This window comes from Panthera onca, chromosome C2, assembly GCF_046562875.1.
Source record: "Panthera onca isolate mPanOnc1 chromosome C2, mPanOnc1 haplotype 2, whole genome shotgun sequence".
Lineage (NCBI taxonomy): Eukaryota > Metazoa > Chordata > Mammalia > Carnivora > Felidae > Panthera > Panthera onca.
Window position 1 is genome coordinate 6,221,100 of NC_138347.1, and position 18,466 is coordinate 6,239,565.

Sequence of the window (18,466 nt, forward strand, 5' to 3'; positions counted from 1 at the left end):
GAGTTTTCCTCAGGGCGCCAGGGTGGCTCAGTGGTTAAGCATCTGACTTTGGCTCAGGTCATGATCTCACGGTTCATGAGTTCGAGTCTCACATCGGGTGAGCATGAGCCCCACTTGGGGTGAGCTTAAGCCCCACTCTGGGTAAAAAGCATGAGCCCCGCTTCAGGTGAGCCCTGCTTCTCACTCCCTCTCTCTATATCTGTATTTGTCCCTCTTGAGATTCTGTCTCTCCCTCCCTCCCTCTCTCTCTCTCTCTCTCTGCCCCTTGCTCACTTGCAACCTCTCTCTAAAAAAAAAACAAAAACAAAAAAACTGGCACAAAAACAGACACTCAGATCAATGGAACAGAATAAAGAACCCAGAAATGGACACACAAATGTATGGCCAACTAATCTTTGACAGAGCAGGAAAAAATATTCAATGGAATAAAGATAGTCTCTTCAGCAAATGGTGGGAAAACTGGACTGAAACATGCAGAAAAATGAACCAGGACCACTTTCTTACACCATACACAAAAATTAACTCAAAATGGATGAAAGACCTAAACGTAAGACAGGAAGCCATCAAAATCCTAGAGGAGAAAGCAGGCAAAAACCTCTTTGATCTTGGCCGCAGCAACTTCTTACTCAACACATCTCTGGAGGCAAGAGAAGCAAAAGCAAAAATGAACTACTGGGACCTCACCAAATAAAAAGCTTTTGCACAGAGAAGGAAACAATCAGCAAAACTAAAAGGCAACCGATGGAATGGGAGAAGATATTCACAAATGACATATCAGATAAAGGGTTATTATCCAAAATCTATAAAGAACTTATCAAATTCAACACCCAAAAAACAAATAATCCAGTGAAGAAATGGGCAAAAGACATAAATAGACACTTCTCCAAAGAAGACGTCCAGATGGCCAACCGACACATGAAAAAATGCTCAACATCACTCATCATCAGGGAAATACCAATCAAAACCACAATGAGATACCACCTCACACCTGTCAGAATGGCTGACATTAACAACTCAGGCAACAACAGATGTTGGTTGGCGAGGATGTGGAGAAAGAGGATCTCTTTTGCACTGCTGGTGGGAATGCAAGCTGGTGCAGCCACTCTGGAAAACAGTATGGAGGTTTCTCAAAAAACTAAAAATAGAACCACCCTACGACCCAGCAATTGCACTACTAGGCATTTATCCAAGCGATACAGGTGTGCTGTTTCGAAGGGACACATGCACCCCCATGTTTACAGCAGCACTATCGACAATAGCCAAAGTATGGAAAGAGCCCAAATGTCCATCGATGGATGAATGGATAAAGAAGATGTGGTATATATATACAATGGTGTATTACTCGGCAATCAAAAAGAATGAAACCTTGCCATTTGCGACTATGTGGATGGAACTGGAAGGTATTATTAAGCTGAGCGAAATCAGAGAAAGACAAATATGACTTCACTCATATGAGGAACTTAAGATACAAAACAGATGAATATAAGGGAAGGGAAGCAAAAATAATATAAAAACAGGGAGGAGGACAAATCATAAGAGACTCTTAAATATGGAAAACAAACAGGGTTGCTGGAGGGGTTGTGGAAGGGGGGATGGGCTAAATGGGTAAGGGGCATTAAGGAATCTACTCCTGAAATCATTGTTGCACCATATGCTAACTAACTTGGATGCATATTAAATAAATAAATAAATGAATGAATGAATGAATGAAAAATTAATTAATTAAATAAAATTTTTTTTAAAGTTTTCCGCTATTCATCCATTTTTACAAATAAAATATAATGTTTGCTATCTTCTTTGAAAATAGGTTTAGTGATTGTGTTTATAGATACTTTGTCTAAAACTTTTTGGATTGACTTTATTATTTTGTTTTGCACGCCACAGAAACAACCAAATGTTCATACCGGGCCATTATTCTTGTTATAATTCCCATAAAATCTTTCACCTTTGAAAATTATCAGTTATAAAATTAACCACAGTTATTTTAAGTCTTTTGTCGTCATCCGCAGAGATTTTTCTTAGCTTGTTTTATTTGGATGCTTCCCTGAAAGCTTTTCCAGTCCGCGGGGAGCCAGAATGCCTCACCTGCCACACAGAATGACCCAGAGCCCCATGGAAAAGGATTATATGGCAGGTGCTTTCTCGGATAGGCTTCTGATGGCAACACTCAAAGATCACTGATACCATACCAGTGGACTGAGTCAGGATTTCCAGAATTTCACTTGAGAAGCAGATGGGTTCATGAAACTACCAACCGCAGGTCCAGTGGAACAAGAATTAATTACATAGACCTGAATGAATCAGTGATGGATGAGGACAGGTTTTGTTTAGAATACTGTTGATGTTATTTTAATGTCCTATTTTCTAGACATATGAGGAAACCCTCTGTCTTTCCTCTTAAGCTTTTTATAAATCTCAACAATGTAGGAGGCTCTATTTTTGTAAGTTGAAATGAGACATTTGTAAGTGATACTCTCTCTGCCTGACTCCTTCAGAATTCGAAGATTCTTGTTAAGTCTTTCCATGTTTCAGGGCAATATAGTTATTTGCCTGGGCTCAGTAAGAATGTGTATTCCTTGGGGCGCCTGGGGGGCTCAGTCAGTTGAGCATCCGACTTCGGCTCAGGTCATGATCTCCCAGTTGACAAGTTCGAGTCCCGCATCGGGCTCTGTGCTGACAGCTCGGAGCCTGGAGCCTGCTTGGGATTCTGGGTCTCTCTCTCTCTCTCTCTCTGCCCCTCCCCCGCTCATGCTCTCTCTGTCTCAAAAATAAAATAAACATTAAAAAAAAAAGAAGGATGTGTATTCCTTATTGCCAGGGCATTAACTGGAAACTGGTTATGCAATCAAAGCCTTGCCTGGAGTGTGGTATTAAGAATGATGCTCATTTAATCAGATATGACCAGATGGCTTTAAAGAACTAAAGTTGCCTTAATGGAGCCAGTGCTCACTTGCAAGGCCCTCTTGGGGAAAATGACCTGCTGCTCCCGCCTTAGACAAGAACAATATTCTAAAAGCAAAAATGTGGTGTATAATACTTAATATTTTATAAGCATATATTTTCTATGTAATTGTCAAGGTGTCTATTTTTAGAGCTAGATTAATTTCCTTGCTGCTACTTCTCCACAGTGTTGTTTACTACAAAATGACACTGTGACAAATAATATCATTTCCATAAATCATGAAGTGTCTGTCTTCCCAAAGGACACCTGAAGGACTTTCTCCATGTGTGCATGCATAAACACCTATAAAGCCAAGCAATGCTGACACCACCATTCTAGCACAGTCTATGCCGCTAGTGAGTGGAGTATCTGTAAACCCTGTGGGCTTCAAGTCCCTCCTCTGGAAGAGAAGAATCTGGACTGGATGGTCTCTTAGCTCTCGCTACGCTGGGTTTTACAATGCCATGGCCATCCCTTTATTCTCCTTAAAGAGAATTTCATGTAACATGACAGTGTTTAAGCACAAATCAAGGCAGGATTTAAAAATTAAGATTAGATATTTTTTAAATGGGACAAGATAAAACACAGCAGAGGCTGAAACAGATTTACATACGTTAGTGTAGATACATCTCAAAGCATAATGTTGTTTTTTTAAAGAGCCAGCTATAGAACATTCTAAAAAAGGTGTGAAAATACAAAACATATGTACTGCTTAAGCAGATAAATATACAGTTTTTACATATAGTAATATGTAAAATATGTATAATTTTATATGTAAAATATATATAATTTTTTAAAAATTCATGATGTTTGTGGTCTCCAGGGAAGGAAGGAAGCAAAATGACCTCATAGTTTCTCTACGAGTTTTTTAACCAAAGCAAATATGTTATCGCATTCATTTTGGAAAGGCACGTACATGAATATTTAAATGAGTCCCTAGGTTAGTGGCTGCTAAACAGAAGTGTGCATCAGAATCAACCACTTTTTTTTTAACTTTTTTTAAATGTTTATTTTTGAGAGAAAGAGATAGACAGACAGAGGGCAAGCAGGGGAGGGGCAGAGAAAGAGGGAGACACAGAATCCAAAGGAGGGTCCAGACTCCAAGCTGTCAGCACAGAGCTTGACACAGGGCTCAAACTCATGAATCGTGAGATCATGACCTGAGCCGAAATCAGATGCTTAACCGACTGAGCCACCCAGGCACCCCTAAATCAAAGAACATTTTAAAAATGGAGATCCTTCGGCCTCTCCCCAGCAATTCAGGATCCGTGGGTCTGAAGCAGAACTCAGGTACCTGGATTTTTAAACCTATACAAGTGATTCTCTACTAACAAATAGCACTATTTAAAATAAAATTAAACAAAAGATACACAAATGGTCGTAAGACCATTACTCATAATAGCCCCAAAATGAAAACAATTCAAGTGTCCATCAACTGGTGAATGGATAAAGAGAATTGGTCTATCCACAAAATAAAATGTTATCTGCATAAAAAAGAAGTCCTGATATATACCAGAAAATGGATGTACCTTGATAGCATTATGCTAAGTTAAAGAAGACAGGCACAAAGAACAAAATGCTGTGTGATTCCATTTATACAAAAGGCCCAGAAGAGGAAAATCTACATAGAAAAAAGTATATTTGTGGTTCTTTAGTGCTGAGAGAATAGGTAGTTTTTGGAGGGGGGGTGGGTAACAGCTAGTGGAGGTTGGGGTTTTTGGGGAGTGACTGATGAAAATGTTCTGGAAGTAGATCATGGTGATATGATGGTTGCACAACCCTGTGAATATACTAAAAAGCCATCAATTGTATACTTTCACTGGGTGAATTGTGTAGTGTATAAATTACATCTCAGTATAGTGTTTTTAAAAAGACGATCAAAAATTAGACATTTAATTTCATTATATAACTGAAATAAATTAAATAGAATTAACTGACATATGGAAAGAACTTAATAGAAGAATAGAGGATGATACTTTATGAGAAGACTGGGGTCATTGAAAATGAGAGGCAGTTTCTAGTTATTTGTGGAAAATTAAATGCAGCTACTTGCCTTGGCTCCTTCCCGGAACCCCACTGACATGATAGCAAAGACATTTTCAGGGCACCTGGATGGCTCAGCATGTTAACAACCAACTCTGTATTTTGGCTCAGATTCATGATCTCATAGTCATGAGATTGAGCCCCTCATCAAGCTCTGCGATGAGTGTGGAATCTGCTCAGGATTCTCTCTCTCTCCCCCTCTGTCCCTCCCCAGCTTGCACTCTCTCTCTCTCTCTCTCAAAATAAATAAAATAAACATGTTTTTTAAAAAAGACATTTTGTTGTATTTAAAAAAAATTTTTTTAATGTTTATTTATTTTTGAGACAGAGAGAGACAGAGCATGAACGGGGGAGGGTCAGAGAGACAGGGAGACACAGAATCCCAAGCAGGCTCCAGGCTCCGAGCTGTCAGCACAGAGCCCGACGCAGGGCTCAAACTCACAGACCGCGAGATTATGACCTGAGCTGAAGTCGGACGCTCAACCGACTGAATCACCCAGGCGCCCCAAAGACATTTTCTTTTAAAGGGTAAACTTACAAGGACAAAAAGAACAAGTGAGAGGCTACTGCATTAAAAAAAAAAAAAAAAAAAAAAAAAGTGCACAAATTTTGAAGGCAGAAAAGGAAATGGTTGAGTAATAATTGGCTTAACCTCAAAAAATCTAAGACATCATTTCTTACAAAAAGGGATGAGGGGGAATGAGAAGCAGATTTAGATTCCCTCCACATTCCTGGATGGCAGGCAACTGCCTACTCAAAGAGGATTAGTCTCTGCACAAGTTGAACCAGAAAGACTCTGACCTCTTGATCATGAGGCCAGCTGAGGTGGGGACCCAGGATCTACCTGAGAAGTCCACGTCATAAAAAAGAAGACATTCCTATCCCCCTTCGCAACCTGCATCCAGAACACTGGCAACCAGAATTACTCTCCGCTTACCACCACAGTCGTCATCTCCATTATCACCTCCACGACCACCGCCACCATCACCACCGCCATCACTCCCACCACTATCCCCTCCACACCCACTAACACCATCACCTCCACCATCATCACCTCCATCACCGCCACCACCCCCACTACCACTTCAGGAAATGGAAGATTCCTCCCTGGAGAAGTTCACCTGAACCAACCGAAAAAGCCCACGGTACAGGATCCCTAACAGAAAGCCAGTAAGTCCTCTCTAAATCATCCCATGGGGAAGTCTACCACCCGGACAGTCGTGACCATGGATAGAGAGCATCCATTCAGCCTTTTAGCACCTTGATCTTAAATACAGTCAAGGGTCCCCACACATCTGAGAAAAACATCTTACATAAAAATAAAAAGGAAACAGACAGGGGACACTTAGACAAAGAGGGAATGCAGAGAGTTGAAGAAAGTGTGTAAAAAGAAAAACCATATTTAATAAACTCAGAGGTAAGAAAAATAATGAACCTGTACAACAAGAACAGGAAGCTATTTGGTAAGGGAGTAGCCAGAGAAAACCAAAGAGAAAAAAAAAGTTTGTGAGAAATAAAACAAGATCGATAGGGGAAAAAATAGAAGGTGGTATAAAAAGTGGAAGAAATGTCCCAGAAGGGAGAGAAAGACAAAAACACAGAAAATGAAAGTGAAGAGATTAGAAAATTGAAGAGTTAGTGGGGCACCTGGATGGCTCAGTCAGCTGAGCGTCCGACTTTGGCTCAGGTCATGATCTCATAGCCCCGCGTCGTCTCGTAAGTTCGAGCCCCGCATCGGGCTCTGTGCTGACGGCTCGGAGCCTGGAGCCTGCTTCGGATTCTGTGTCTCCCTCTCTCTCTGCCCCTCCCCCATTTCACGCTGTCTCTCTCAAAAATGAATAAACGTTAAAATAAACAAACAAACTTTTAAAAAGTAAGAAATGATCATTAAGAAAAACAGCACATTACACGAAAAGAGATGGAAAGAACATGACGCCCAGGATGGTCTGTGAACAGAGAGGGTGTTCTGCTCTGCTGCCCCTCTGCCCCCCATTCACTGTGACTCCTGGGGAAGAGGGGGGCTCTGTCTAAGAATTTGACCTATAAAGGGTTAAAGGAAAATCCTCCTTCCTAGGCTTGGCCAGACTACCACTGACCCGGAATAGAAAAGTCTTTGTTGTTTACAAAACCCCCCCACTGGGTCTTCAGCTGTAAAATCTAGACTCCCCTCCCACCGCCCACTGGTCTGGGGCCTGGAAAGGGGAGGATGAGAAGTAGCAGGAGTCTGTCCAGCAGGTGGCAGGAGAGAGAAGGCAAGGACACCTGGCGCCAGCAGCTCAAAGCGCCTGGACCCAAGGTTCCCGCAGCAGTAATGTGCAGACGCTTTAAAAACAATGCTGCTGCCATATTCTCCCGTCCCTGGGAAACTCCCCAGAGATACCTGACCATATGTAATTCTTCCTTCTTACCACCAGCTCTCCTTCAACCCCCCCAATCTTGCTTCTATCTTCACCCCTCCTCAGAGACTACTTCTGACATGGCTACCAAGGACCTCTGTGTTATCTAGGCCAATGGTCACTTTTTTGTCCTCACTGACTCAATCTCTCGGAAGCATCAGACCCTCTTGTGTGAAAAATGTTCCCCCTTGGCTGCCTTAACACCACACGCTCTGGGTCTCCTCATGCCTCAAGACTGTCCACCTTTGCCTCCTCAACCGGCCTCTGCTTATCCTCTACGCTTTAAGCTTGGAGCACCTCCAAGCCCGGCCTCCTTGCTACTGACCCCCTCTCTACTTTAGCCCCATCCACATGCTAGTGGATTCCCCATGTGCCTCCTCCACCAGACCTCAATGAGACACAGATCAATTCACTACTGTCTACCTCACTTCTTCACTTAGATGTCTTGTTCAAACTTAACACCCCCCTGTAAAGATGGCACCTCCAACCAAAGTGAATGTCTATACCCAACGGCTAGAAGCACTCATTGGTTCCATCCCCACCCCCACATTCAATCCATCAGCAAGTCTTACCAAGTCTTCCTCCAAAACAGGCCCTAAAATCTCCACTCTGTATCGTTCTATCCCACCATCCTGGTCCAAGTCGCCATGATATCTCACCCATTGCCAAGACAGTTTGTACCCTTCTAGTCCATTTATCCCATAGTAGCCAAAATGAGTTTTCAAGGAGATAAGAATACTTCTCCACTAGACAAACCATAAGAGACTCTTAAATACAAAGAACAATCTGAGGGTTGATGGGAGCGTGGGGGAGAGGGGAAAGTGGGTGATGTGCATTGAGGAAGGCACTTATTGGGATGAGCACTGGGTGTTGTATGTAAGCAATGAACCACAGGAATCTACCCCAAAAACCAAGAGCACACTTTACACACTGTATGTTAGCCAATTTGAAAATAAATTATATTTAAAAATAATAATAATTAATAAAATAAAACAAAAACAAACAAAAGAGAGACTACTTCTCCACTTAAACCTCTTACATCATCTCCACTGCACCTGAGATAGAATCTGGAACATTGCTGTGGCCCATGGGCTGCCCACCCGCAGATCCCACCTCCTGTGGTACCCCCACCCCTCACTCTGGCAATGCCGGCCTCGTGGCAGCTCTTACAATTTCCAGGCTCTCTCCTGCCTCAGGGCCTTTGCACTTGCTCTTCCCTTTGCCTGAAACAGTCTACCCTTCCTTCCTATCTTCAAGACACAAGTCACCTGAGCGTCCCCACCAAGAAATATACCTTAACACCAAGGCACCGTGTCTTAAACATAATAACTAAACTAATAGGACCCAGTTAACAAACTCCTATACCAAATAAAACCCTCATACCAAACTCCTACACCCATTAAAAAAGATTAGATTGCATGTAATACCCTTTTTTTAATTGTCAATACGGCATTTGAAATGTGTTGCATTCAAGTTGACTCAGGCCAGAAAGGTATTTCACTAAAAGGGAAGATTTCCTTCCTCCTATAAACCCATTAACCAACTGTGAAACCTACATGTTACCTTTGGACAAGGAATTGGTGCTAGACTCGCACATGTTAACCTGAGCACTAAGAGGTCCCAAATGGCGTTACCTGAAGAATGCTGACATATGAAAGACAGCACCGCCACATGCCTCTGAGACCAACCCATCTCTATAAGGTAGCATTTTGAGGTGTTTCTCCTACAATGAGAATTGGACTCGATCATCACAAATCATTTTTGAAATGAAGCGGAGTACAAACAAATTAAGAAATACATGAATCAAACAAATGTGTACTTGTCTTGTATCTGTGGACAGTCATGTGTGAGATCTTGGGAGAAGGAAGGATGCAGTGATTTGGTGCAGAGACTGAAGCTAGGTGATCTCCAGTAGGCAAATTCCTAATATTAGCTTCATTAGCATAATTCTGTATGAAACTGAAATAATTTTACGTAATCAAAGATGAGACAACACCAGAAGAAAAAAAAACCCCGCCGAGACTGTGTCTAGATTTTACTTTCCCCCCTCTTTACCAGATAAAAAAGCAAAGTTCAACTCATTTTAAATAGAATTAAAATAGGGTGATATAGTATTGTAAAATTAACTAAAATAAGTCACATAACAAGTCAGTTCATTAAAAAATAACTTCATAAACACAATCTGGGAACTCAAATTTGTACATCTTTATTTAGTGTATTTAAAATTACTGAATGCAGTATTTCTTAATTTCAGTATTGTAAAACTTACTACAACAAGGTATAAAATATAGAAAAATATAGCAAAAATATGAAAAGCATAGTTTTGGAACATACTTTAGTAAAAACCTTGCATTATCTCTATGCATAAGACTTCATCAGAATAAGGAATACATTAAAAATCGTGTTAACTTAAAGATCATCATTTATGGGGCATCTGGGTGGTTCAGTTGGTTAAGCGTCCGACTTCAACTCAGGGCATGATCTCACCATTAATGAGTTCGAGCCCCATATTAGGCTCTGTGCTGACAGCTCAGAGCCTGGAGCCTGCTTCAGATTCTGGGTCTCCCCCTCTCTCTGCCCCTCCCCCACTCACGCTCTGTCTCTGTCTCTCTCTCAAAAATTAGACATTAACATTTTTTTTTAAAAAAGATCATCATTTATTAAACAGCTTGGATGCTGATTTCTATCTTCATTTATTATGACTCGTACTGAGCCTCAATGGGGTGTGTAAGCTTACCTTTGAGCCTGGAGGGGGAGCCAAACCAAGAAATGAATAAATAATATTCTCTTCTTTGGCAGAGAAGAAAGAGTCAAAATCCTTGAAGCAAACAAAAAAAAAAAGAAAGAAAAAAAGTGTTTAAACCCACTGCACACTGGAGAGCCAGAATATTTACGTAAGTTGACCTTTTTTATTAGTCATTAAGCTAGAAGCTAACACAAAAGGTTATCCCAGTTTGTTTTGTCAAAGATGACTAACCCCCAAAGTTAAGAATCTCTAACCATGAACTTTACATTTGTTTTTATCATTTCACTGTGTGGAATACAGAACAGTGAGAACTCACACACACCCCCACACACACCAGTTTGTGTTCAGGAATCGCTGACAAGACTCAGATATATAGAGTGAAGGATTCTCTACAAGTTTCACATCTTTAGCTCCTTTCCTTGTAATCTGGCCCTGTGGATTTGGACCCTGATCAGCGGGGACTAAGACGACACAGGATTTCTCCAGTGTTACTATCGTAGCTTCTAGGGGACCAGCCCCATCTCAGACCTTCTGGTCCCAGCAGCCATAAGATTACGGAGGGCTTACAGCAACACTTGTTTCGGCAAAGGGGAAAAACTACAGGAGGTGAGACCCGGTAACTGACTGAAGTCTGGGGCTCAGTGAAGTCCCTCTGCCACCCCGCTGCCCCACCACAGCCCACCCAGCAGGCAGGTCCAGCCCTAAACCAGTAGTGCGATGGTCCACAGCCCAGAAGAATTTCATTTCATATCCTTGAAAGAGACAGAGAGAGACAGAGAGCGTACAAGTTGGGGAGGGGCAGAGAGAGAAAAAGACCCAGAATCGGGGGCAGGCTCCAGGCTCTGAGCTGTCTGCACAGAGACTGACGTGGGGCTCGAACCCACGAACCGTGAGATCATGACCTGAGCCGAAGTTGGACGCTTAACCGACTGAGCCACCCGGGCGCCCCTCATTTCATACAATTAAAACATACGAGGTATTCCCCAGACTGCCAACGTGTGTCATCAGGACAGTGATATAGTCTCTTCACACACTGAGGGCAGTGTGTCTGGCCCAGCTTGAACAGACGGCACTCACACCAACTCAGTGGTGTTACTGTCTACCCTACTCTTATGTATTAAGAACCTTAAAACCAAATACAGGCCATTGACATTGGGAAGAAAGTGTTGTGTATTCTTGTGTGTCGACCTTGCCCAAAGCTTTATTATTTTCCTACCTGTTGCCTGGATTCCCTCAGTGATTAAATTTATTCTTGTATGCTGAATACATGTTTGTAAGCCGCCTCAAATCTGAGTTGAAGGAGATAGAGCATCGTGAGCAAGTGATCCTTTGGTGTCAGAAATTCTGGCTGATTCCTGGGGCACCCACTTGCTAGGCATTGGTAAAGGATCACATGATAGAATGCGTTAGTACCCGTAGAGAGCAGGTGAAATATAATAAAATAAATTTATGCTGTTTTTCAAAAATTCTGAAAAGATCTATGACTTCTCTAGTTGGCCAACTCTAGAAGCTTTCCAGTCGAGAACGATTTCCTCATAGTTGAGTGAATTGTCCTCTGCTTCAACTTGGGTCCAAATAGCTCCTTCAGCTTCAGAGGACCAAAGAATAATTTGTCATGATTTTTGACTTGATGCTAACAAACAGATACAGGAAATCATGAGTATGAAACGGTTTTTTCAACTTCCAGTCACGTTAGAGTAGCATTAGATGCCCTGAAGAAGCCAGATTGAGAAAAGAAGTGTAGGCGCACTGCTGAGCTGGTGATACGAAAGGAAAGATCACGACCAGGTGAGGCCAGGAGTCCTAGGAACAAGCACACACCAAGGCTGAGTTTGCAACAAAGCTGGCAGATCTTTATGCCAACTTTGATGCCACGGTGAGTAAAAGCGAGAGTGGCTAAAGCCTAGAGCCTCCTCAAGGTGGGGAGTTTTATAAAAGGGGGGCAGAGTGGGAGGGGAGAGTGAAGGAGGCAGGGGGAAGGGGGACAAGGAAAAAGACCCTTCCCCATGAAAGAAAATTAGATTGACAAGTGGCTTCTGGACAGCAACACAGAAGTTGGAAGAAAGCAACATAATAGTTTCATGTGTTTAGAAAAAATAACCATCAACCCAGAATTTTAGACCCAGTGAAACTTTTTTAGACATGAGGTAAAACCAACATTAGTCTTTTTTTTTTTTTTTTAGAGAGAGCATGAGCAGGGCAGAGGGGAGAGAAAGAGAATCTTAAGCAGGCTCCACACTCAGCATGGAGCCCGACTCGGGGCTCAATCCCACAACCCCGGGATCATGACCTGCGCTGAAATCAAGAGTCAGATGCTCAACTGACTGAGCCACCCAGGCACCCCTGAAAAATGTCCTTTTTCCTCCAAAATTTAGAGAACTTACCACCAATAGATACTCAAAGAAACTTTTACAGGCTATACTAGGCAAACAGAAAGTGACTGCAGATATATTATCTAAGATGCAAGAAGGAATCATGAGCAAAGATATTAATAAATATGTGGGTAAATCTAAACTAAACAAACATTGACTATAAAAACAATCATTAGGGGTGCCTGGGGGGGCTCAGTCGGTTAAGCATCCGACTTCGGCTCAGGTCACGATCTCGCAGTTCGTGAGTTCAAGCCCCGCATCAGGCTCTGTGCTGACGGCTCGGAGACTGGAGCCTGCTTCGGGTTCTGTGTCTCCCTCTCTCTCTCTGCCCTTCTCCCACTCCTTCTCTCTCAAAAATAAATAAATGTTAAAAAAAATAATAATTAGAAATGTCTAAGTTGTGGGGTAGGATGAAGACCAACAAACTAAAGTACTAAAAAACAAGACAGGGGCTCTTGGGTGGTTCAGTCAGTTAAGCATCCAGCTCTTGATTTCGGTCATGATCTCACGGTGTGTGAGAATGAGCCCCGAATCGGGCTCTACGCTGACAGAGCAAAGTCTTTTTGGGATTCTCTCTCTCTCCGCCTCTCTCTCTGCCCCTCCCATGCGTGCACTCTCTCAAAATAAATAAATTTTAAAAACACACACACGTAAATAAGGAAATGGTGAGTGAGGTGTTGAAGTCTCTTTTGATATCTGGTACACACATAGGTTTTTTGCTTTGTTTTGTTATTTTGTTTTATTTATTTATTTTGAGAGAGAGAGAGAGTGAGATAGCAGGGGAGGGGTAGAGAAGGAAGGGGAGAGAGAATCCCAAGTAGGCTCCACACTGTCAGCAAGAGCCAGACGTGGAGCTCAAACTCAGGAGCCGTGCAATCTTGAGTCAAGAGTCGGGTGCTTAACCGACGGAGCCACCCGGGCGCCCCTCATAGTAAGTTTTCAACGATGTGAAACAACTTGTTCAGTAACATCCATGCGTTGAGAGAGCCCTGCCCCACCCCCGCCTCACTGGCCTCGCATCCCATTTCCCTTGCAGCCCTGAGGATGCCCGCCTGTGCTGAGTGGCCCAGGTCCCCTTTGGTTGTGTTCAGGCCCAGGCAGGCACCCAGTCCTTACCTGGGCTAAGATGCACAGCCTCCAACCTGGCATCGACAGACATGTCTGCTGCGTCCAGTTAGCAGTCCTCTGCCAGGCGGGTGAGCTGGCCTCCACTGTGCCTGGCTTCCCGTCGGGCGTCCCCTTTCTCTAGCTAATGGTGGTCGGCCACGCCCTCGGGATAATGTCTTCATCTGCTCTGCACGGGGCAGTTCACACAGGCAGGGACACAGCGGTGCTCAGAACTACCTCGACATCCACTCCTCTCCCTGCCCTGGTGCGAGAGACCACTGCTTGTCCCTGAGGTTCCCTCTACCATTTTAAATCTGACAGAGGGATGCCTGGGTGGCTCAGTCGGTTAAGTGTCTGACTTTGGCTCAGGTCATGATCTCGAGGTTCGGGAGTTCGAGTCCCATGTCAGGCTCTGTGCCGACAGCTCAGAGCCTGGAGCCTGCTTCCGATTCTGTATCTCCCTCTCTCTCTGCCCCTCCTTCTCCCTCCCCCCACCTCTCGAAAATAAACAAACATTAAAAAAAATAAAAAACAAAATCCTGACATAGTCTTCAGAACCTTTCTTTGAGTTTCCTTTTAAAATCTGAACCTACAATACAAATAATCATTTTTAGCTACTTCCTGGAAACAAAGCCCTCTGCCTTACCAGTGCACTTTTGTTAAAAGTGTCCACAGATTAGGGCACCTGGATGGCTCAGTCGGTTAAGTGTCTGACTTTGGCTCAGGTCATGATCTCATGGCTTGTGGGTTCAAGCCCCACGTCGGGCTCTGTGCTGACAGCTCGGAGCCTGGAGCCTGCTTCGGATTCTGTGTCTCCCTCTCTCTCTCAGCCCCTCCCCTGCTCTGTCTCTCTCTCTCTCTCTCTCTCTCAAAAATAAATAAACATTTAAAAAAATAACAGTTAAAATAAGGAAAAATAGAAGATTTAAAATATTACTTTCATTGGAAAAGTACTAATAGAAAAAAATGAAATTATTCTTTTGATAATTTCAGAGTGCAGAAAGCTTTTCTAAGCAAGACTCAGGGTCAGGAACCATAAAGAAAAAAAGATCAGTGAATTTGTCTACATAAAAAAATTTTAAGTTCTGCTTAAAAACTCAAAAGACAAGAAATGTGGGAAAAGAATTTGCAACATCTATGGGAGTAAAGGGCTACTTTCCTTCATAAATAAAGACTCTTACAAACCAATAAATATCACCTGTGACCCAACAGAGAAAGAGCAAGTCACAGAAAGACACAAATACCTCATAAACATAGGAAAAGGAATTCAGCCTTACTCATCCAGACAGAAATCCAAGTCAAAGCAGTGAGAATATATTTTTCATCTATTAGACTGGCAAAGATTCAGAAGTTTGCATATGGAGTGTGGTCAAGGTCACAGGGAATTAGCCACCCTCAGACTAGGTTGGTGGACACGTAAGTTGGCACAGGGCAGTATAGGGCCATTTGCCAACATCTACTGAAATACAAAGTGCATACGTGTTTTAACTTAGCACATTTTCTAGGAGCTGATTCCTACACGCATATATTCATACTGCGTATAAGAATCTGTATGTATCAAAAGATTTCCTGGGGGCACCTGGGTGGTTCAGTCAGTTAAGCGTCCGACTCCTGATTTTGGCTCAGGTCATGATCTCATGGTTCCTGGGTTCAAGTGCCATATCGGGCTCTGCGCTGACAGCGTGGAGCCTGCTTGGGATTCTCTCTCTCCCTCTCTCTCTCTGCCCCTCCCCTACTCACACTCTCTCTCTCTCAAAAGACATAACAAAATTTTTACAAAAAAGATTTCCTGCAGCATTGTCTGTGTGCTGAATGTTTCCTGAATATTCCCCACTAGAGGGCTGTGCCGATAAATGATGTCATATACAATGGAACATTTGGCAGCCATTAAAGTAAGGAGCTTGTGCAGCTCAGGGGTCTCTGAGATACAGTTATGGACTGAAAAAACCCAAGTGTTATAGCACACTCCTATTTTTAAGGGATATACAATATATCAATATATAGCTGTATAATGTATCCTGTATCATAGATATTACAGGTATCTATAAAATATATATGTCATGTATATTATAAATATACACAGAAAATTTCTGGAAGGTCAAACTAGAAATTGCCAACATTGGTTTGCCAGAACAGGACCCTCTATGTAATTTGCAGGGACCCCATGCAAAAATGAAACCCGGGTCCCTTGTTCAAAACCCATTGTGTCGGGGTGCCTGGGTGGCTCAGTCGGTTAAGTGTCCGACTTCAGCTCAGATCATGATCTCACAGTCTGTGAGTTCGAGCCCCGTGTCAGGCTCTGTGCTGACAGCTCAGAGCCCGGAGCCTGCTTCAGATTCTGTGTCTCCCTCTCTCTGCCCCTCCCCTGCTCATGCTCTGTCTCTCTCTGTCTCAAAAATAAATAAAAACATTAAAAAAAAAACAAAACGTTGTGGATTTCAAGACAGCGACAGCAGAGGGTGCCTGGGTGGCTCACTTGGTTAAGTGTCCAAGTCATGATCTCAGGGTTCAAGTTCCAGGCCAGCATCAGGCTCTGCACTCACTTCGTGGAGCCTGCTTGGGATTCTCTGTCTCTCTCTTTCTGCCCCTCTTCCGCTTGTGCATGTGCTCTCTCTCTCTCTCTCTCAAAAATAAATAAACATTTAAAAAAAATTCAAGACAGCAATAGCAGAGTGTTGAACCAAGCAGAGAGCTCTCTTAAGTGTGGGGCCTGGGTGACTTCCCAGATCACAGGTCCGTGAAACCAGCCACCTCGGGGAAGGAACTAGAATCACAGGGGTCTGACATGGGAGGCAGAATAATTTTTACCAGAGGCAACTTTTGAACCATTTAAATTTTTTGTTAACATTTATTTATTTTTGAGACAGAGAGAGAGCATGAACAGGGAAGGGTCAGAGAAAGAGGGAGACACAGAATCCGAAACAGGCTCCAGGCTCTGAGCTGTCAGCACAGAGCCCGATGTGGGGCTCGAACCCACAGACCGCGAGATCATGACCTGAGCCGAAGTCAGACGCTTAACCCACTGAGCCACCCAGGCGCCCCTGAACTATTTAAAGTTTTCAGTGTGCACATGTATTGATTTTTCAATTATTAAAAAAAGTTATAAAAAATAAAATTAAAATTGCCCACCACCACTATTCCTTTCCTCATCCAATAAGAGCCCCAAGTCTTATGGGACACCTGGGTGGCTCAGTTGGCTAAGCGTCCGACTCTTGGTTTCAGCTCAGGTCATGATCTCATGGTTTGTGAGTTCGAACCCCAAGCCGGGCTCTGTGCTGGCGGCATGGAGTCTGCTTGGGATTCTCTCTTTCCCTCTCTCTCTCTGCTCCTCCCCTCTGCTTGCTCACACACACACTCTCTCTCTCTTTCTCAAAATAAATAAGTAAACATTTTTTAAAAAACAAAGAGCCCCAAGCCTTAGAAATATGGGTCAGGATGCAGGGATGTCAGGAGGTGGGGAGCGGCAGGGGAAGGCAAGAATGAGAGGTGGAGGGGAGGACCCTTCCTCACATAGGAACTCCATTCTACATCCTGGGAAGCCCCAGCTTAAACCCACAGGAGGCCTGGGCTGGACTATACATTCTCTTAAAGAAGAGTTTGCCACATTCAGACTGTTTGAAAACACCCCCCCCCCCACCCACAGGACTGAGCTAAGCCTCTGAAGATGCTAACACAGCCATATAAATCCATACAGCCCTGTGCTGTTCCCCACAAATCCCTGTCCACCCAGAACCTGAGAAAGTGACCTTATTCAGAAATAGGATATTTACAGATGTGATTAGTTACAAGAGGCTATACTGGAGTGGGGTGAGCCCTATTCCAATGACTGTTGTCCTTAAAGAAGCCAAGTGAAGACAGAGAGACCAGGAGAACACAAGGAGAGATGGAGACAGAAATCGGAGAGAGATATCTTCGAGCCGGGGAACACCAAGGGTTGCTGGCAAGCACCAGAAGCCAGGAGAAAGGCATGGAACAGATCCTCCCTCGTAGCCTCCAGAAGAAACCAATGCTACTGACGCCTTGCCTTCAGACCTCTGACCTCCAGAACTGTGCGAGAGTACATTTCTGTTATTTTAAAGCACCGAAGTAGTCAGCTTGGATTGCATAACAAAATGCCACAGACTGAGGGGCTTAAATGACAGAAATGTCTCATCTCACAGCTCTGGGGGCTGGACTCCCGAGACCAGAGTGCCAGGATGGCTGGGTTCTGGCTTGCAGACAGCTGCCTCTGGCCGTGTGCTCACATGGTGGAGAGAGAGGGATCTCTCTCTCTCTCTCTCTCTCTTCCTCTTCGGACATTAATCACGTCACAAAGCGCCCCCTCCCTGCATGACCTCATCTCAGCTGATACTTCCCAAAGGCCTCATCTCCAAATACCCTCACCATGGAGGTTAGAGCTTCAACCTATGAATTTGCGGAGGGCACAGACAGCTCACAACAGCCACCATGTTTGTGGTGTTTTGTTACATCAACCTTATGAAACGAATACAAACCTCCAATAACCAAACAAGTCGGTGCTTCACGTCGGAGGCAGGCCCCCAAAGCTTTTCTTTTTTTTTTTTTTAATTTTTTTTTTAACGTGTATTTTTTTTTTTTTTTGAGACAGAGACAGAGCATGAACGGGGGAGGGTCAGAGAGAGAGGGAGACACAGAATCTGAAGCAGGCTCTAGGCTCTGAGCTGTCAGCACAGAGCCCAACGCGGGGCTCGAACTCACGGACCGTGAGATCATGACCTGAGCCGAAGTCAGACACTTAACCGATTGAGCCACCCAGGCACCCCCAAAGCTTTTCTGTAAATGGGCAGATACTAAATACTTCTGGCTTTGTGAGTCATATGATCTCTGTGGCAACTACTCAGCT

At 43.5% G+C, this 18,466-nt stretch overlaps 1 protein-coding gene across 1 annotated transcript in view; it reads right to left on the reverse strand.

Annotated features, from left to right (window-relative positions):
* Positions 1 to 18,466, reverse strand: part of SH3BGR (SH3 domain binding glutamate rich protein) — a 57,284-nt gene that overhangs the window by 27,949 nt on the left and 10,869 nt on the right. Inside the window, exon 3 of the mRNA XM_060640485.3 lies at positions 10,118 to 10,198. Coding sequence (XP_060496468.3) covers positions 10,118 to 10,198 — 81 coding nt within the window. The remainder of the gene's footprint in view (positions 1 to 10,117; positions 10,199 to 18,466) is intronic.